At 36.3% G+C, this 17,380-nt stretch overlaps 1 protein-coding gene across 1 annotated transcript; it reads left to right on the top strand.

Annotated features, from left to right (window-relative positions):
* The first annotated feature begins 12,428 nt into the window (after positions 1-12,428).
* Positions 12,429-13,793, top strand: LOC120780003. The gene is made up of 3 exons (XM_040112288.1): positions 12,429-12,750; positions 12,976-13,543; positions 13,589-13,793. The coding sequence occupies exons 1-3, from the start codon at positions 12,429-12,431 to the stop codon at positions 13,791-13,793; spliced, it is 1,095 nt and encodes a 364-aa protein (XP_039968222.1).
* Positions 13,794-17,380: the final 3,587 nt, after the last annotated feature.

Below are 17,380 nucleotides of genomic sequence, written 5' to 3' on the forward strand. Positions count from 1 at the left end.
CGATTTCCAAAAAATGGACCAACGCAGGGTATTTCAACAAAAGGGCACATAAAATAGTTGAGAATTCGCAGAAATGAAAGACAAAGGAAAGAAAAAAGAGTTTACTTCAATAATGAACAAGCATACAAACATACATATGCGCAGGAGCAGCAAGGAAAGAGGTAACAATCGGCGATCCATTGTATATTTCTTTCATGCATAACCAAACCATAATTAGGACAACGCAATACAAGTGTCAATGGTGGTCTAGGTGGTAAGCGTTTGGAAAGTGACGACGAGCACGTAGGAGGTGCGTAGTTCGAATCCCGACAGAATTGATTTTTTAATTGAATATGTCACCAACCAAAAATTGAAACATTGTTCTACAAAAACAACAACAGCATAAGCATGGCAATATTGTGTTGTTGGTAGAAAAGCCGAGCTGTGCCGAAAGAAACGAACAAACGATCGCCGATTGTCACCGCTTCGCTTTGCACCGGTTGCGAAATCTAAACAAAAGTGTGTGTGTGCGATTCACACACGATAGAAGTGAAACTTCACTAAATCGACAAAAGAATGAGATGAATATATATAACAAGGGTAGGATAATTACAAAGTTTAATTGTTTAAAAATGAAAGTATTTTGATTAATTTTAAAAGATATTTTATATTTTATTTAACATATGTTGCATAACCTATTGCCCAAGTTCCATATTTTCAGTTTCCACAAATGATACAAGAGGCTTATGATAACTAAAATACGACACAAATATTTCAGTTTCAATTTGATTGATATATCTTTGGAATACTTCATCTATTACCGTTTTTGATCTCGTTGATTGAGTGCGACTGTTACATATTTTTAAATTAAATGTTGTATCGAGAAACTCAATCAAAGGAAGCGCTGTGACTGATGCAAAATTTATGTTAAAATCCCCACTTAAAATCATCGGAATTTTTACATAATTCCTTTTGTGAACTCGCGATACCTCTGGGGTATATTTGATCAAATTTTCATGTATAAATTCAATAACTGATTTTATTGATTGGTTGGGAGTGATGAAAATTGCTACAATCAGAACTAAATATTCCTGGTCATTTCTGATTTCACAGGCACATATTTCTCCAACTTTCGAAAGCTGAACAGACAACGTGGGCTCCATCATTTACGTTGTGATAAATTGCTACTCCGCCTGCCCTCGTACGTGGTCTTTCGTAATTAACAACAATATTAAAATTTGGAATGTCTACAATATCTTCATTATTCGTCCATGTCTCCGAAAGTATTAAAAAATTTGACGACGACACTATATTGTCATATTGCAGATCTTGTACATGAGCTCGTAAGCTTTGAGAGTTAAAGGTAAACAGTGACATCCCTTTCCTTTTATTTAAGAAATCATACAAAACATTTTCAATTGTCTGAAGGCGATATAAGTTCAGCTTTTGAAGTTCATGTTGTAGATCAATTGTAGATACTGACGCTCTTCGGCCATGGTAAATTTTTTTTTTAAACAGGATGTAAACCGTTTATTGATGTAACTCGTGATAGTGCGACGTACAGGAGTTGTTGAGCGTTTATCATATTCATATACAATCTCACCAAATTATTACGTTTTACAATAACGGTTTTATTAGATACTAGTGGTATAGATGATGTTCTGCGATCTATTGGTACTGCCAGTGGAGAAAATTATTTTTTTGAATTGATGCCGCTGCCTTTCTTCTCAATTTTTCTCCGATTTTTGGAGATTCTGGAAATTTTAGCCATAAACGACCTATCTCTCCTTTGCCATTATATTCAATGAAAATTAATTTTCCCATCGCACCATTTGCTAATCCATCTGATACATCGATGTTAGTCGTTATCATGTATGTATGGTTTGTTCAAAGCCAACGTAATTTGATATGGCAAACCTCCTGTATCAATAGTTGACATTTTATGTAATTTTTGACGCATAGAAGTTTGCTGTTCAACATTTTTACATCTAATATACATATATATCTGTTTCCTCTGAATTCATTTTTCCTTCTATAAAATTCAAAATTTTATTGTTGTATGTAGCAACTCAATGATTATCAAAAAATAATCGTATACCGTCTGACCAAGTCTCTCAGCTTCTTCTTCAGGGTAAATCCGTGATTCAATTAAATCTAGCTCTTCCTGGTCTAACAGCGGTCCATTACCAATTTTTGTTAATATTATTGCAATACTTTGATTAGCTTGTCGCATAACTTCGTTTAGTTCGAAAAATTTCAACCCTCGCCATAGTGTTGAAGCTGCTATTTGTCGTTTTATTTGTTTGTAAATTGGGGTAGCACGAACTGGCGGTAGTTGACGTAGATCACCAATAAAAATTATATCTAATCCACCAAAATTGACTTCAAAATTACTGCTGATTTGCTTTAACCTTAAATCTATTTGGGACAACAACTCGGCTCCAATCGTACTGATTTCATCGATAATCAATACACGAACATATTTAAAGAGTGATCTATATTGTTGGGCTACTTCAATTGATAAAGGAAGCAACTTTGAAAGACTTATCTTCAGTGCAGTGTGTACTGTTGTCCCATCGATAGCCACAGCAGCTTTACCAGTTAAAGCACAAGTGATATAAGCATTGCAAAACCCATCACTTTCAGAATATCGATTATAAATTTCCATTGATAATTTAATAAAAAATGTTTTACCAAATCCAGCTGGTCCTGTAAAAAACATTTGCAGCGGAGGAGGAACTTCCAACTGAAGTTTGTAAATGACGTGCATCAAAAGTTCCATTTGTTTTTGGTTTGCCATTTTCATCAGCTCATAATATTGGTCGTTAGGCATTAGATTTTCGTTCCGTTTTGCAATGGTACCAAGTTTATTTAGGGTCGCGAGACGTAAATCACTGTTTACATCCGAATTCGGATTGTCATATAGCGTTTGGAATGGATTAGCTTCTGGAAATTTAGTGGCAATATCATGAATCTCATCGTCATCGTCAGCTTCTTCATTTTTGCGACATAGATTTCGGCATAGCTCTATAGTTTTATTAATGTCTAAGTCAGATTCAAACTCTTTACGTCGCTCCAGAATTTGGTTTTCATTTTCGTCGTAAATCCTAATAAATTTCATCTCTTCAAGAATATCGAATTCTTCATTCCGAAATGGGATATGCAAAGTCACCATTTCTCTTTTATACTCATTTATATCTGAGGCTATGTCAAAATTCCTATGTATAACGAATGATGCGTTGTTGCTTTCGACGAATATGCGAATTGTGCAAGTGATAATTCTTCCATTTCTTGTGGCCGCTTCTCGTATTTATGAAACCAGTTTTCCTTCCACATATACTTGTTGAATCTTCATCGATATTTAATTCATCTAATTCTTTTTGTGTTCGTCTAATACGCTGTCGTTCAATAGGCCAAACGGTGGGAATATAAACTATGGAGACTGAACTTTTAGACATAGGTTCACGAAGAAGGCACCACGCTGCTTCCTGGCTTGTTAATTCAACGGTGTTGAGCATATTAACATTCATTTTTCTAGTTATTTCTACTATGTACTATATATCAAACTCAGGGTTTTCGTCCATTTCATGAATTTGCCTTTGTAAATTACTTATACCCCTATTAGTTTTAATGACATATTCAAAAACATACGCATATCTGTATTTGATTAAAATACATTAAGAATAAAAGGATTGAAAGGGTTGTGCCATTTTTCTTTAGGTTGTCGCTCCAAAAATACTTTAAGTCTGGTTTTCCAGCTTCAAGAATATGAAATTAATCATTATCAGAATTTATATGATTTTGTGCATAAAACATTTCAATATTCTCGTAATCATTGTTTTCAAGATTAATTTGTATTTGTTTATACCACTTAGCATAATCAGCATATCCTGGATAATCTTTCTGCATTGGTTTCAATATTGTAGTGGATTTACCTGGCATAAATGGAGCATCAAATCGGCATTTCTGAGGTTGATTGGCATGCACTTTTTTATAACAGGTATCGGTATTCGATAGTTCAGCAATTTTCATTCATTCGATAGTTTTCAAGAAATCACTCATTACTATTTTTTCGTTCATTCGAATTTTTTCGTTCATAGCAATTTTTCGTTCAAAACGAATATTTTGTTCGATACTAATTTTTCGTTCATTATTATTTTTTCATTCATTAGTATTTTTTCGCTATTAAATGATTTTATGCAAGCAAAGCAAAGATTTTTTGTACGAATTCATTTATTCCATTTCAAGTAAATGGTATTATATTCAGCAAATGTACGAATATGCTTAAATTGTGTGTATTTCAAAATTATGTTGAATGATTTATGTTGAATTATGTGTGATAATGGAGATTAAATTGAATGCATGTATGAGTGGTAGAAGTTAATAGATGCTTAAAATAGATTTAAGTGAAAAGTATTAATAATAATAAATATAGACTTATAAAGCGATAATGTAGGAGGCATCGCCAAATTAATAAGATGACTAATGTAGATTCATATGGTCATCGGTATTTGGCAAGATTAATAGCGGGATTCTGTAACCAGTCTCTAGTCTCTATTTGAGACATTTTGAGGCAAAGTCTCAATTTGAGACTAGTTACTATTCACTAAACAGTCTCTAGCGTTAGTCTCAAAATATTGAGACCTGGTAGTTAGCAGGTCACAAAACTAAAAAGAACTCTTGTCTGCCATTTTGAATATACTGAATAGAGATCATCATAGATATTAATCGATGGTCGTTTCTTTTATATTTTGTAAGCAACTCAAACACGAAAAGGTTAAAAATAAATCAATTTTACATAAATTTCGTAAATATTATGAAACAAAGTCAACATATATTTTTATTTTCATTGATAATTATGTTTTTTGACTATGTTATAGAAAATTTAATATTTGTTATCGACATATTTATTTTCATTCAAGTGTAAAAACATCTCTGAATAATGAAATGTAATAGATTTTGTGACTGTCACTTACAGAATAGCAATATCATCTCAAGTCTCAAAAATTGTCTCTAACTTAAAATCTCAAATTTAGAGACTTGAGACTGTCTCAAGTTACAGAATCGCACGGTAAATGACAGTTTCTAGTCGGTTTGATAAAATCCAATGGCTTTGAATTAAGCAGGTTGGCAACTTGGTTATGTATTGCGATTCGAAATTGTAGCTATGTATACATTCACTTAACCGTTTTAACTGTTGGTATTATTTGCAGCATCAATAGTAGAACATTTGAATTGGGTCGTAACTTATATAAATATTGGTATTAGATTTTTAATTGCAGTGTTTTCTGTGGTAATATAAAATGTATTTACATATGTTTTTTGTAAAGAAAATGCTGAAAATGTTTTTATACATAATTAGATAATACAAAAATGCGCCCTGGATTAAAGAGATCAGCCGTGTGGGAGCTTTTTACTAATAATGGTAATAACGTCAACTGCAATATTTGTAAAAAAAATTTAAAGTTTGCTGGTAACACACCAAATATGAACGATCACCTACGACGAAGGCATCTATCATCACATAGTGTGGAGGAGACTTTTTCGGCGATAGTCGAACGAGCACCTGCTGTAAGTGACTTAGATATGCCAAGCTGTTCTTCAACGCAAAGAGATGTGAACTTAACAGTGGAAACTATCGAAAGTGACATAAGTAGTGCTTCTTTGGTACCTCCTGTGAACGTAGAAAATACAAGTTCTTCAACAATACCCAGTAGAAATGTTTCAGGTGGTGGAGCATTAAAAAGAAGGGCAATGCAAACAAAATTATTTGTTACAAGCACGCGATCTGAGCTTTCGGAAACTGAAAAGAGAAGTATAGATGAGTCTCTTATTAAAATGGTTACAATAGATATGCAACCACTCTCTATTGTTGAAAATGAAGGATTTCGAGAATATACAAAAAAGCTTCAGCCTTTGTATTCAACCCCAAACAGAAAACTTCTTTCCAATACAATGTTGCCTTCAAAATATAACGAGACACGGAAAAAGCTTCATGCCATTTTGCAAAATATTTCACACCTTTCTATAACAACAGATTTGTGGACTACTGACAGCCAGAAGTCTTTTTTGTCTGTAACTAGTCATTTCATTTGGAAAAGCAAAATGAACTCAGTAGTCCTGGTAACTAAAGAAGTGTTCGGCTCACATACTGCTCAAAATATAGCCACAGAATTAAAAAGCATTTTTGTCGAGTGGTCAATTTTTAACAAAATAGTGACGATAGTGAGTGATAACGGTGCAAATATTAAAAAAGCGATAAGGGATATACTGCAAAAACCCCACCACCCATGTGTCGCTCACACCCTAAATTTATGCGTTGTGGATGCTATAAAGACTGCTCCTCAGATTTTAGAGCTTATAACGAAATGCAAAGCTATAGTAACATGTTTCCATCATAGCTCTCAAGCAGCAGAAAAACTTAAAAATATGCAAAAGCAAATGAGAGCAGCTGAACTTAAGATGAAGCAAGACGTTGCTACTAGATGGAACTCTGGCCTTATAATGATGGAACGTATATGCTTGATAATAGAACCGCTCTCTGCTGTACTAACTTCCTTACCAAGTGCACCGAACTTTCTGAATGCATCAGAATGGGAAAGGTTACGTGATTCCATCACTGCATTGAAGCCGATAGAGCATATGACAACAGAACTTTCAGCACAAAACTGCCCAACGCTGTCACTAGTGGTGCCTATAGTCAGAGGACAGCAATATGCAATAAGATCCCAGCAAATGAAAACTACGTAGGGAGAATGCTTGAAAAGTAGTTTGTTGGAAGCAATTTCGAGACGACTTGGCCAACTAGAGTCTGACAAGATGTGTGAAAAATCGACCTTCTTAGACCCATTAAAAAGATTGCCTTTGGAAATGAAAGTAACTCTAGTAATGCTCAAAAATGGTTGGGAGAAGAGGTATCAGCATTCATACAGCGGAACCAAAGGGCTGCTACAGCCCCAGTAATAGAATTACCCGCGGATAAAAGTAAATTATCTCTTTGGATTCTACTTGACCAAAAAGTAGCGGAAGCAAAAACTATTTGTCACAACGCCCCTGGTGTTAATGCACATATTTCTTTGGAACAATATCTTAGACAAGATTTCGTTGAGAGACATCAAAACCCTTTAAACTATTGGGACAGCAAAAAGGCAACTTTTCCAGAACTCTACGAGCTTTCCAAAAAATATTTATGTATACCTGCTACTTCAGTTCCTTCCGAAAGGGTTTTTTCTAAAGCTGGGAAAATAATAAATGATAGAAGAAATATACTTAAAGGTGAAAAGCTAGATCAAATAATATTTTTAAATAGCAATTTTAATATATAATTAATATTCTTTTGCGTTCTTCTGATATTTATGTTGGATCCGAATGCCGGACTAGAAGTGGTCAACAATACAACGCTGACAAAAGAACACAATGACACGCAACCCTTTAACTGGACGAACTTTTGACGAAACACGAACAAAGACAAACCAGCCAAAGTTCAGTTGAGTTTGAAAGTGTAAACACAATGGCTACGACAGACTGCAGCGGCACGACAGTGAACTGAAAACGTCGTTGTTCATCTTACTACATGTACATTTTGAGAAGCAACAACAACACAATGGCCGGCATGTACACAAAACAACGCAGTTGTCCATCGCAACATAAATCGCAATTTCGTTGTGGCCATACTAATACCTTTCGCTTCAATGAAATTTTAATATTTTGTTCAAAGTGAAATTTTTTATGCAAAAAATAAGTAAATGGGTCAATATTTTTGCTTTAAATTATCAATTGTTATTACAAAAGATATAATAGAGCTATAATATAGCTATTTTATGCTTTTATTTGTAAAATAACATCAAGTTTGTTAGAGCTGTGAATAATTTTACATATTAGTGGCATCACCACTCTACCTCCTCTTTCTATCTTCCATTCTACTGTCAACTCTACTGTCGTCGTACTGTCGTTGGCAAAAATAGGAGGATATTGAAGTGAGCGAGAACGACAACTGTCGGCCTGCAGTCGTGTAGTCGTGTAGCTGTCAAAATAACACTGCCCATAAGAACGTGTGTATTTTAATATTTGACAGATGTAGTTTACAGTCTGTCGTAGCCATTGTGTTTACACTTTGAGTTGCCGTGAACTGTAAGTCGTGCCGAGCCGTTGTCCGCGAAAACGTTTATGCTAGTGCGTATGTGTGTACTACATGTAATCTTAAGAACTATATTCAAGACTTTGTTTTTTTTAATGAATAAACACTGGTTGAACGTTTAAATGTTGTGTTTAATATCCTGACGGGGAGTGTAGGCGGTGGTCACTATAGTAATCCCCACAAGTGGTGTCAGGTGTGAGATCGAATCGGTACGTGAAAAGTGACGCTTACAGTAAAATAAGCCGGGTAAATGAAAAATTGTCGAGCAGTGCAATAAAACATTACGCGCATCTAAAACGCTCAAATTGAATATTCTTTAAAATATCAATAAGCAGCGCAGAAAATTTACAAATCTGCAAAAATTCGTTTCGTAAAGTGGGCACTTAACGCCAAGTTGTACATAACGCCAAGTTGTATATAACGCCAAGTTGTACATAACGCTAAATTTGTACATAACGCTGAGATTGTACATGGCGCGTAACGAACGGCTAAAATTTGAAATCAGCGACGAATCGGCACCGACACTAGCAACGGGAGATGCATAAAATATATACATATGTTCAACGGAATGCTCACCACAGTAAATAAGGGTGGATGCATGTAAATGACATCGGCAGAGGCTGAGCAGTAACGAGACAGCGAACGAATAGGAGCAGTGCACTTGTGTAGCAGCGATCGCAACATAAATATGAGAGGCAATGTAACGAGTTCCATTCAATTGTATTAGAGGAGATTTTGCACGGCGGTGGCTGTAAGTGCGAAATAGAAGCGTTTTGCTGCAGCGAGTTTACGAGTTGCGTGAATTCTGTACAAAAGGCTTGTGTGCAGAGAGTTTGTGTGGCAGTGGCTGTATAGCACAAACATACTGTGTTTTGAAAATATTGCTGGAGGCGGTGAAATTTCGTTACTTTGGGTTTACGACACGGTTGCGTGGCAGTAGCTGGAGAGGAGAGCGTCGATATAAGGAGAGCAGCAAGGTTGAGAGAATTTCGTCGAGTTGCGGGAAGCAGATAAGTAGAAAGTAGTAGCTAAAGAATTGATAAAATGCAAACGAATTGCCAGACGTGTTAATTTCAACATTTTTGTATTTACACTTAAACAATAATTAAATTGTCATAATTCTTCAAGTTAATACAAGAGAAATTAAAATAAAGAGTTAAGTTGAGTTGAAATTGTAGAATTAAATAAAAAACATTATTTTGATGAATACATAATTCAATTGATGTGAAATTTTAAGATTTTTATGAATTGCAGTTGTTAAAACTAAGTGAAGAATTTGATACAAAATAGTGAAACAATTTGAATTTAAAGTATAATTTTATACCATTGTTAGCTTTAAGAGAAAACGAAAGCACACTCATTTTTTTAAACGCTCTAACGTTTTCAGAACACATTTGCTTAACATTATATTTTATAACTGTGTAAAATTAATATTTTTGTTGTTATCGCTGACAACGACTGAATACCATGGAACGGCGCGAAATTTTAAATTTGAATGTGAGTGGGTTGAAACAAAAACTGACTGAATTGGGATTGGTGACTACAGTACGTAAGATAGTTTTGCAAGACAGACTGCTTCAGCATTTCGGTCTAACTGCTGACGGTGATGAAGATGAATATGTTTCTGAGTATGAAGATGTTGGTTCCTCCCCGCCAAGTGTGAATCAGGGTCCGACAAATGAACGTGCAACGTTCACACTGCGTGACATTGAAGACTCTTTGTCAATATTTAATGGTTCTAGCTCTCCGGGTGTAGAGGAGTGGTTAGAAGAGTTTGAGGAAAACGCCACTGCGGTTCACTGGAACAATTTACAAAAATTTATATATGCTAAACAGTTGTTGAAGGGAGCGGCTGAAATTTTTGTGCGGAGCCAACGTGGTATTACAGATTGGAATTCATTAAAGCAGGCATTAAAGTCAGAATTTGGCATTATTGTTTCATCTATTGAAGTGCATCGCATGCTTAGAAATCGCCGCAAGCGTCCAAATGAGGGTTACCGCGAATATCTTTACGTTCTCATGGAAATCGGAAAGCCGATAACATTAGATGAGTTGAGTTTAGTGACATATTTTATCGGGGGCATTCCCGACTCCAATGCCAACAAAAGTAACTTATATCAGGCCAAGACAGTTGAAGAGCTTAAGATGCAGCTTAGTGTATATGAAAAAGTGCGAGCAGGTCGGCAGCAGGTAAATAGTTCAGGTTCAGGTCGATCAGGTGAAGGGAGCAAATCGTTTACTAATCTGGAGAACAAGAAAGATCATATAAGACGTTGTTTCAAGTGCAGAGATGTCTCGCACATCGCAAAAGATTGTCGTCAAAATCAAATTAAATGTTTCAAATGTGGTCAGCCAGGGCATCGCGCTATAGATTGTCAACAGAAACAGGTTGAGGTTAAAAGAGAGAAAGGCAATGTGATTACATTAAGTATCCAAAGGAAGCAGGTCGATGAAACCAGAGGATGCCTTTTAAGGATATAACCTTAGGGGGTACAACATTTTCCGCTTTAATCGATACCGGATATGACCTTTGCTTAATTCGCCACGATATTTTGTTGTTGTTAGATGACGGCATCGAATTGAGCAATGACAAACGACACATGGTAGGTGTCGGAAACGCTAAATTAACGACACTAGGTAGCTTCAAAATTCTGGTAGTTGTCGATGGTATGGAACTTAATATCACGTTTCATGTGACTAGAGAATGTGACATGCGATACTCAGCAGTAATTGGTGTCAGTGTATTAAAGTTGGTTGACTTGGTTGTGTCGGAAGGTTCGGTTGAGTTCAGGGCAAAAGTTGAGAAGTCTGAAGCAAATCAGACAGTGGAAAAGGGGTTGGGTACAGTTTTGGCCAAAAGTTACTTAGATTCGAATGAGGCTGAAGGAAGGTATGGAGATATTGAGGCAGAATTTAAAGAGTTGTGCGCTGTGGCCGTAGTTGAAGAAGCTAGAGAGCCTGATATAGACTTATCCCACCTTCAATTGTCAGAAGCAAACGCAGTAGAATCCTTGATTAAAAATTATGCCCCAGTAAAAAGCAAGGAGTCACCTGTTGAAATGAAAATCGTGTTGACCGACGATTATCCTGTTTACGAGGGGCCTAGACGTATATCATACACGGACAAGGAAGTGGTAGAAAACAGGTAGGGAAGTGGCTTCAGGAGGGAATTATCCAATCGAGCACATCAGAGTATGCGTTGCCCATTGTACTTGTTGCCAAAAAGGACGGAACAAAACGTCTATGCTGCGACTATAGGCGTATAAACAGCAAGATAATGAGCGACCACTTTCCAATGCCATTATTAGATGATGTGATTGAGAGGCTGCAAGGAGCAAAGGTCTTCACGACCTTAGATTTGGCAAACGGGTTCTTCCATGTGCCTGTAGAGGTACATTCCAGGAAGTACACTGCGTTTGTGACTCATAACGGGCATTATGAGTTTCGGTATGTATCCTTTGGGATATCGAACTCGCCTGCTGTGTTTTCTAAATATATTTTAGCAGTTTTGAGGGACTTGGTAGAAGAGGGAACGGTTATTGCTTACATGGATGACCTTGTAATACCCGCTAAGGACATAGATGAGGGAATCCATAAGCTCGAGCGTGTGTTGGTTACAGCAGCCGAGTATAACTTGCGAATAAAGTGGAGTAAATGTCAATTTCTCAAGAGGAAAGTAGATTTTTTGGGGTATATAATAGAAGATGGTACTATAAAACCGTCAAAAGCGATGACTAGGGCGGTTGAAAATTTTCCTATACCCCGTGATCGGAAGGCAGTACAGCGTTTCCTTGGGTTGACTTCTTATTTTCGGCGATTCATTGAGAGTTATGCAATGATTGCAAAACCTCTATCAGATCTTTTACGTAAAGATGCTCAGTTTGTACTTGGCGCCGAACAGTTAGCAGCCTTTCAACAGCTTAAAGCAGCATTAGTGAATGCTCCCGTTTTGCGGTTGTATAACCCAAAAGCGTTGACAGAGGTGCATACGGATGCATCCATGCACGGATATGGGGGTGTTCTTCTTCAAAAGGACTCTGACGATCAACTTTTCCACCCCATACAGCATATGAGCCGCAAGACAACGCCAGCTGAAGAGAAATACCATTCATACGAGCTGGAGGTACTTGCGATTGTAGCAGCTTTGAAAAAGTGGAGGATATATTTGTTAGGCATAAGCTTCAAGATAGTGACAGATTGTAACGCGTTCGCTATGACGATGCGGAAAAGGGACATTCCTTGAAGAGTTTCCCGATGGGCGTTATTTTTACAAGATTTCAACTATCAGATAGAACACAGAAGCGGAAGTAAGATGAGGCATGTAGACGCGTTGAGTCGAGTTCGTTGTTTGATGTTAGAGGACTCCCTACAGCGCAGATTGCGTCAAGCACAGTTAATGGACCCTTGGGTGAAAGCGGTTGTTAAAGTCCTGGAAAAGGACAGTTATGAAGACTTTTTCGTGAAACACGGGGTGCTCTATAAAGATCCCATTAAGGAATTGATAGTTGTACCTGTGTCAATGGAAGACGAGATAATAAAAATGGGACATAATCAAGGTCATTTCTCACCAAATAGAACCAAAGACATAGTCGAGAGATCATTTTATATACCACAGTTGTTAGCTAAAGCATCAAGTATAGTAAAAAGTTGCGTAGCTTGCATTATTACTGAGAATAAGTCGGGAAAAAAATAAGGATTTTTAACGCTAATAAGCAAAGAGGATAGGCCTTTAGGGACGTATCATGCCGATCATGTAGGGCCGATGACAGAAACATATAAGTGGTACAATTATATCTTCGTTGTCGTCGATGCGTTTTCTAAGTTTGTGTGGCTATACCCAACGCGAACCACTGCCGCAGATGGGGTTGTAGATAAGCTGAAGCGACAGGCAGCAGTCTTTGGGAATCCAAGACGCATAATAACTGATCGAGGCGCTGCATTTACGTCACATTTGTTTTCTGAATATTGTGAGAGCGAGGGCATACAACATTTAATGATAGCTACAGGAGTTCCGAAGGGTAATGGCCAGGTGGAGCGTATCCACAAAATCGTGATACCAATGTTATCTAAGTTTTGTGTAGAGAATCCAGCCCAGTGGTACAAGCAGTTAGATAGAGTGCAGCAAGCGATTAACAATACCCCACCTAGGAGTACGAAAGTCTCACCTTTTAGATTGTTGACAGGTATTGAAATGAGACTGAGTGTGGCACCAGATTTGAAAGAGTTCTTAGACGAAGAAGCTATGGTAGAGTTTGATCAGGAAAGAGAATCCCTGCGCAAAGAGGCGCAAGAGAATATTAGTAAAATCCAGCAAGAAAATCGGCGTAACTTTAATAGGAAGCGGAAACAAGAGCCCAAGTACCACGTGAATGATTTAGTAGCAATTAAGCGGACTCAGTATGGTGTAGGGCTTAAGTTGAAGCCGAAGTATTTAGGTCCATAAAAAGTTACGAAAGTGTTACCGCACGCTAGATACGAGGTGCGAAAGGTTGGCGATCATGAGGGTCCTAGACAAACATCAACTGTTGCTGAACATATGAAGCGGTGGGAGCGACCAACGGAATTATATAACAGCCCATCATTCGAGCCGAATGATAAGTCAGGAGGGCCGAATGTGGGATCCGAATGCCGGACTAGAAGTGGTCAACAATACAACGCTGACAAAAAAACACAATGACACGCAACCCTTTAACTGGACGAACTTTTGACGAAACACGAACAAAGACAAACCAGCCAAAGTTCAGTTGAGTTTGAGTTGCCATGAACTGTAAGTCGTGCCGAGCCGTTGTCCGCGAAAACGTTTATGCTAGTGCGTATGTGTATACTACATGTAATCTTAAGCACTATATTCAAGACTTTGTTTTTTTGTAAAGAATAAACACTGGTTGAACGTTTAAATGTTGTGTTTAATATCCTGACGGGGAGTGTGGGTGGTGGTCACTATAGTAATTCCCACATTTATATTTATATTTATTTTATATGATATTGAATATCTTTTCTGTGCATTACTATTTTTATGTTTTATTAAAATATTGAATTAAATTAAACCTTTGTATTGGTTTAATTAAAAATTAATAAAATTCCAGTACTTTTTTGTTGTTTGAAGAGCACGCCTTTGCTTAGTTATTGAATTTGATTAAATAAATGAATGAATGAATGAACGAAAAAATTCATTCGATAGTCATAATCATTCAGTCATTAACAATCGATAGTTGAAATCACTCGATAATTCCCAACACTAATGTCCAGAAGCTTCTGATGAAGAAACTGATATCAATTGATTGATCATCATTACAGTATCAGGAATAATGGGATGCCAAACTCTCCTGTCACTGGAAATGTGAGAGCCGCTCACCTACCGAACTTTGACAGTTGACTGGATTGGGTAGGTTTTGACGTTTTGCAATTGGAATGACTGGAACGGCCAGATTGAAATTATACCAAAAATATATGTGAACGGAGAAATTTGTCGCCGCCGTTCAAGATCGTTAATAAAAATTTAAAACAATAAAAATCAAAGAAACTGCGAAATTTAAACATATTTCATGAAACGTTTTGTAATTTGATGCATAATAGAAATCATTTTCTATAACAAATGATTAAAAACATTCATTAATTGACAACTAACAGGCTTAATTCACCTTAAGTATTGAAAGATCGAAAGTCAGTTGTTTTAATATATCATAAAATCAGAAAAAAGGATTTAAGTGGTTTCGCAATATGTATATTAAAAGTCCAATATATAATAATTTGCAATCGTAATAAACGTTGGGTGTTTCAATTTAAATGCCCAAAAATTTTTATTTTGTTCGATGTGGCCATAATGGAAAATGTTATAAAAAACGCTTATTTTGAGGCGCTCTCACACTGGAATAAGTTGGGCATCCCATTATCCCTGACAGTATCTTGATAGCTTGTACAAAGAGGATCTGATGGAGCGTCATTCAGCCACACTAAAATATGTGCATGAGGACTACCACGATGCTGGAATTCAATTTGTTTAAAAGTCGACAACATAGTAATTTGCAAATGAGCTGTTTTTCTTTGATCGGAGAATAGTTATCAATATATTGACTATTTTATTAAAATAGATAGCTCAGGTCACAGGATCTTCATTCACTAGTGTAGTCTTAGATATGTAATCCAATGACGCAGCTTGCTCAGCTTAAAATTCAGTACCGTTATTTTTGAATTTGTACAGTAATTGTATTAAATTGGTCCATCCGATTTCATTGGCACTCAAAGTAAGAAACATCGTAGGTTTTCCTAGTTGCCGAATCATCGCAAAAAGATCTCTTTTTCGATCGCTCCAATACCAAACTGAATTATTTATTATAATTTAATAATATAATATTTATTATTGCTATATATAATAAATGATGTGGAGTAACTCCACGCCGATCTGATCTTCGCAATTCGCTAGTTGCTATTGCGAACGGTGTTGCCTTTACTCCCTCTCTAAATTTTCGGAAATGACCCAAATAAATCTATGGGAACGAAAGTTCTTCTTTTTTTTACAATTTATTTTTCATCAAAAATTATACTTTTGGGAATGTTATATTCTCGATCCGTAAATACATATCTTCATCCTAAGGTAGAGTTTTCTGTTGTGCTGTTAGACTCTCTTCAACCGGTATATCTTCACTCATTCCTTCCAGATCATTTTCATTATTACTATCATTGTGGAAGAAGCTTTCATAAATTTTAATATCGTAAAATAAATAAAATGGAGTTTGAAGCAGATACTGAAGACATGCACGAATTGTCCTTTTATTAACCAGTCCCATTAAATAGCTTGATCTACGTATTTTTTTTCTTTTAATGTGTACGTTAATACAGTAATCATCATCGACATTACGGGCAGTGCTGCCAATTTGGATTTTTTACCGTCGAAACTGGCTTTTTTCGAAGGATAACTGCGGGAAAAATTTGAAAATTGCGGGAATTCTGTCTTTTTTAGAAATTCAGTTGGCTTTTTCTGACTTTTTTTGTGTTGCTAACACTTAAGTACAAAAAATATGAAAAAGTGGCAGCTTTACGATAGTCTCTTACAAACAAACCAGAAAATGTGGTGGCGGATCGAGTGTTTTTCTCGATATACGCGAATGTCATCTCTATTTAGTGGTTCCATCTCTATTTAAAAAGTGCGCGTAAATTCTTCAAAGTTGTGAAATGCCGGAAGAATACAAGCAGAAATGACGCGATGTGTGGCTTAAAAGTGATGAATTCAAGGCATGGATTCGCAGGGATGATACAGACCAGCAGAGGGTTTACTGCAACTATTGCAAGAGCACTATTACAGCGAAACTGAGTGATCTGCGAGCTCACGCTGCAACAAAGAAGCACATAAGTGCCATGAGTGGCTTTACCCAGACGAACAAGCTCAACTTTGCAAGAGCATCTGAAAATTAAAATGTGCAAATTAAGGAAGCATCACTGTGCCTTTTTTTTGCGCAACATACAGCAATGGCGCAAATTGACCATTGGTTCGACGAAGCACCGGACCAAATGCACAAACATTTTAAAAAATGTATTAGGACCACACTTTTCTGAAGACTTACGCGAAGATATCGGAGAATCAAAATGCAGCCTCCCCCTCGACGAATCCATTCAAATATTGTGTTTACCCTGGTCAAACGGGGAGATAGAAAGGGTTTTTAGCCAGGTTAACCTAATTAAATCAAAATTAAGAAATTCAATAGGCCTCGCCACGAACAACAGCATTCTAAGCATAAGGTAAAGTCAAGCAAAAGATATACTCTATTCATTTTTATTTTAATATACAGAAACGGATTACGAAGGATGGGAAAATGCTGCGTTGACTATGAAGTGCCTGTAAAATATTTGCAGATGATAGGCACGAATATGTCATACGAAAATGAGACAGACCAAGACGATATAAGTAGATAAATTAATGGAAATCTTTTAAACAAAAAAGAGCTTAATAAATTGTTATTGTTTTTTTAGACATTTTTTCGTATTTTTGATACATTTGTTTTTAGATTTTTTTGGATTATTTTATAGTTTTTTTTAGCTTTTTTCTCCATTCTTCCCGTCAAAAACAGCTTTTTTTTCCTGGTCAAAAGTTGGCAGCACTGATTACGGGGTAAGAGTTTTACCATATTGTTTACATCGACTGGTACATTAATGATTTGGCGATAAATTCCATATTGTGCATGAACATGTCGTAACCGTCGAAATTGAAATTTTTTTTTTAAATTTATTAAATTAATTAAATGATGAAAGGTACTATTAATTATTGGT

This window comes from Bactrocera tryoni, unplaced genomic scaffold (assembly GCF_016617805.1).
Source record: "Bactrocera tryoni isolate S06 unplaced genomic scaffold, CSIRO_BtryS06_freeze2 scaffold_120, whole genome shotgun sequence".
Taxonomy (NCBI): Eukaryota; Metazoa; Arthropoda; class Insecta; order Diptera; family Tephritidae; genus Bactrocera; species Bactrocera tryoni.

Bases quoted from the DNA above. Each gene is read 5' to 3' on its own strand.
- LOC120780003 (XM_040112288.1), top strand. From the start codon at position 12,429: ATGAGGCATGTAGACGCGTTGAGTCGAGTTCGTTGTTTGATGTTAGAG. The intron at 12,751-12,975 runs GTATAGTAAAAA...CCACTGCCGCAG, and splicing joins GTTGTTAGCTAAAGCATCAA to ATGGGGTTGTAGATAAGCTG. The intron at 13,544-13,588 runs GTATTTAGGTCC...ACCGCACGCTAG, and splicing joins GGGCTTAAGTTGAAGCCGAA to ATACGAGGTGCGAAAGGTTG.